The sequence below is a fragment of the Lipotes vexillifer genome, unplaced genomic scaffold, assembly GCF_000442215.2.
Source record: "Lipotes vexillifer unplaced genomic scaffold, Lipotes_vexillifer_v1.1 scaffold570, whole genome shotgun sequence".
Lineage (NCBI taxonomy): Eukaryota > Metazoa > Chordata > Mammalia > Artiodactyla > Lipotidae > Lipotes > Lipotes vexillifer.
The window spans coordinates 2,417,716-2,421,943 of NW_006777801.1; the positions used below are offsets into that span (position 1 = coordinate 2,417,716).

Sequence of the window (4,228 nt, forward strand, 5' to 3'; positions counted from 1 at the left end):
GGCCTCTCCCGTTGTGGAGCACAGGCTCCGGACGTGCAGGCTCAGCGGCCATGGCTCACAGGCCCAGCTGCTCCGCGGCATGTGGGATCTTCCCGGACCAGGGCACGAACCTGTGTCCCCTACATCAGCAGGCGGACTCTCAACCACTGCGCCACCAGGGAAGCCCAAGAATTTTATATTTTAATAATCCTTATTGCTAATGGAAGATCCATTTATGCAAAATGTATATAAACTATATCTCATACTTCATCTAGCAAATCAAACACGGTTACCAGAAAAGTAGATATAGGAATTTGTTTTTTAAAAATATAGATTTCTTTTAAAACCTTGTTAAACTGCCAAAATAGTACAAGGGATAATTTATCCTTTTTCAGTAGTCAGCACACAGCAAATATGCCACTCCCTAACAGAAATATAAAAACCAATCACAGGTAGATTGGACATGTCAGAATACTTTAAATGCTACCATGAGAATATTTTGTTCATTATCTTAAGGGAAATTAAAAATATGTGGGCTGAGTTTCCTATCCCTGGGTCCAGCAGTTCATCTCTAAAAGCATCTGTGGTGGTGCAGTGGTTAAGAATCCACCTGCCAATGCAGGGGACACTGGTTCGAGCCCTGGTCTGGGAAGATCCCACATGCCACCGAGCAACTAAGCCCGTGCGCCACAACTACTGAGCCTGCACTCTAGAGTCCATGAGCCACAATTAGTGAGCCCATGTGCCACAACTACTGAAGCCTACACGCCTAGAGCCTGTGCTCCACAACTGGAGAAGGCACCACAATGAGAAGGCTGTGCACCGCAACGAAGAATAGCTCCTGCTCGCCACAACTAGAGAAAGCCCATGTGCAGCAACGAAGACACAAATCAGCCAAAAATAAAATAAAATAATTAAATAAATAAAATTAAAAAAAAAAATAAAGGCATCTCTATCAAAACACTCCATAGTCTTTAACATACATTTTCTTTGAAAACTGAGGATTTTATATCTGGTGATCATAAAAAAAAATTGCATTTTTCATTATTGTTATAACCATGGTAAAAATTAACATATAAAATTTAAAACGCCAGCAATAATGAAATTTAATTATAAATTTTAATTATTGAAAGATGGCCTTTCAACTTTAAAGTTCCTTTCTTCTTCAAATCAATTTAAGATATACTGAGTGCCCAAAAGGCAATATTATAGTTATGTTAGCAGCTCTATTACTTAAATAAGCCTCACTTATTCTTTTCCCTGAAATCAAAATTGTTTCCCATTAAAAATAAACTTTAAAAAGCAGACCTTCCCAAATCTTCTTCCAAACTGATGATGGCTGCTTGCAGCTGATTTTGACTGACTGCTTCAAGAGACAGGCCCGGACGAGAGGACTCGGGGATGAGTGGTGGCAGCAGTGCTTTGCTGGAGTAGCCTAACAAGCAGATAGTTGCCACAGTTTGAAATTCTGCTGAACAGCTTGCTGCTGCCCAGGATCATTCACTGGTCAACATTTTCAGATCCAGTTAACTGTTAAATTGGGGATCCCTGGAAGGATTTATCATTTAAAGGAAGGTTGTAGCCTATTCGCATCATTTCAAAGCACGACAAGAACTTGTTCCTGGCGAGGTTAGTGTAAGATGCAAACACGTAGACGGATATGCAAAGAGGAGGCAGGTAATATGTTTGAAACCAACAGTTATCAGGAAAGAAAAGTTAGTAGGGAGACAAATGAGATGAATTAGTCTTCAAACCCTTTACAGTATTAAAACAGATGTAGTGGACCATAATATATCCTTAAGCGGTAGCATTCATTACCTAAACAAGAAAGTGAACAGCAAGAATGAAACAAGCAAATAGCACTTGAGATATTACCAGTACAAATTTTCAGGGTTGGTTATTTTTATTTTCATATGTTTGTCATGCACTTATCTATTTAAGCTTTAGGGAAAATAATTCACTTACCAATTACCGTTAAAATAAATAAAAGTGTGGCGACAGCTGAAGTTCCATAAAACATGGTACTGATATTACAAGCCAGCAGTTGTGTATTATTCTGTGTGTTCGGCACTAAAACTGGTGGCAGCAAAAAGCCAACTGCAGTTCCAAGCTGTAAAATAAACAGTCCTGTTAATATTTTCTTCTTATTATAAGAGAAAAAAAAGTAATCAACATAAAGACAACCACTATTGCAAGGTCCTTTCGTAAGCTCCGAAGCACCATGTTCTAATGTCTTTTTACCATACCGTTAAAGGAAAATTGTTGTCAAATGTCTTCCCTATTCAATAAACATTTACTAAGCTCCAACCATCCAAATGATGCTGCTATAAAGTTGTGTAAGACACACTCCTTACCCTTTGGCTACTTACAATAAAAAAGGAGAATAAGGGCTTCCCTGGTGGCACAGTTGTTGAGAGTCCGCCTGCCGATGCAGGGGACACAGGTTCGTGCCCTGGCCAGGAGGATCCCACATGCGGCTGGGCCCGTGAGCCATGGCCGCTGAGCCTGCGCATCCGCAGCCTGTGCTCCACAGCGGGAGAGGCCACAGCGGTGAGAGGCTCGTGTACCACAAAAAAAAAAAATAATAATAATAATAATAAAAATACACACATACACACAAAAAATGCTGAGAAAAGACAACCTACAGAACGGGGGAAAATATTTGCAAATCATATATTTGATAAAGATCTACCATCCAGAATATATAGAGAACTCTTACAACTCGACAACAAAAAGACAAACATCCCAGTTCAAAAATGGGCAAAAGACCTGAATAGACATTGCTCCAAAGAAGATGTATAAATGTTCAACAAGTACATGAAAAAATGCTCAATACCATTAGTTATTGGGGAAATGCAAATCAAAACCATACCCGCTAGAATGGCTATAATTTAAAAAAAAAAAACAGAAAATAACAAATGTTGTCATGATGTGGAGAAATTGGAACCCTTGTACACTGCTAATAAGACTGTAAAACAGTGCAGTCACCATGGAAAACCATTTGGCAGTTCCTTAAAAAGTTAAACACAGAATTACTGTATGACCTAGCAATTCCTCTCTTGGGTATATACCCCCAAACTGAAAACAGGTATTGAATATTGTGCATGAGTATCCATAGCAGCCCTATTTGCAATAGCCAAAAGGTGGAAACAAGTAAATTGTCTATCAATGAATAAATGGATAAACAAAATGTGGTATATCCATTCAATGAAATATTATTTAGCAAGAATGAAATACTGATAGATGCTGTAACATGGATGACCTTTGAAAACTTGCTAAATGAAAGAAGCCAGACACAAAAGGTCACATACTGTATGATTCTATTTATATGAAATATCTAGACTAGGGAAATCCATAGCGAAAAAACAAATTAGTGGTTGTCAGGGGCTAGAGAGGGGGGAATGAGGAGTGACTGCTTAGTAGGAACTGGGTCTTCTTTGAGGGTAGATGAAAATGTTTTGGAACCAGATATAGGTGATGGCTGCACAACATCGTGAAGGTACTAAATGCCACTGAACTGTACACTTTAAAATGATTAATTTTTTATGTGAATTTCACCTCAGGAAAAAAAAATTAGGCCGACTATGATCATCACAACAAGAGAAATAAAATCAAAGTATTAAAGGAGGATCAGTGGAGGGAGATTTCAGATTCTTTGGGGGATGGAGGTGAAACAGAAGGGCCCAAGATAGGTTTCAAAAAGGAGGCTGAGGCAGAGAAGTAACATTTACCAAATATTTCATTTGCTCCCTGTAAAAAGCTGGATAGAGACAGTTAAACGGGTAATTACAAGTGTAGTAAGAGCAGTACTGTGATGAGAGGTAGAGGGAGCCACGACTGGGAAGATCATGTAATTGATCATTCAAGCAAGAACACTAGTCAGAGTGAAAGGGACCCCATGAGCAGTTGTACTGTACAACAGATGTACACCTGGACTATTCTAGGCCAGTTGGAGCATATGGTCACCTTAGCTAAGAGAGTACTTTAGAGAAGCACCTTGTATAGACTTGGGGTTCAGGAAAAATTTCTGAAGGAACAAAGATCTGGATAAGAAATTAGAGTTAGCCAAGTGAAATAGAAATGTTCCCAGTCAAGTAAGTCACAAAGAGAAAAATATTGTATATTAACGCATATATGTGAAACCTAGAAAAACGGTACAGATGAACCGGTTTGCAGGGCAGAAATTGAGACACAGATGTAGAGAACAAACGTATGGACACCAAGGGGGGAAAGCGGGGGTGGGGGTGGG

General features: G+C 39.2%; 1 protein-coding gene across 1 annotated transcript in view; it reads right to left on the reverse strand.

The window, feature by feature from the left end:
• FLVCR1 (FLVCR choline and heme transporter 1) overlaps positions 1–4,228 on the reverse strand; it is a 35,610-nt gene that overhangs the window by 27,047 nt on the left and 4,335 nt on the right. Inside the window, exon 2 of the mRNA XM_007451301.1 lies at positions 1,945–2,089. Within this exon, the coding sequence (XP_007451363.1) occupies positions 1,945–2,089 (145 nt within the window). The remainder of the gene's footprint in view (positions 1–1,944; positions 2,090–4,228) is intronic.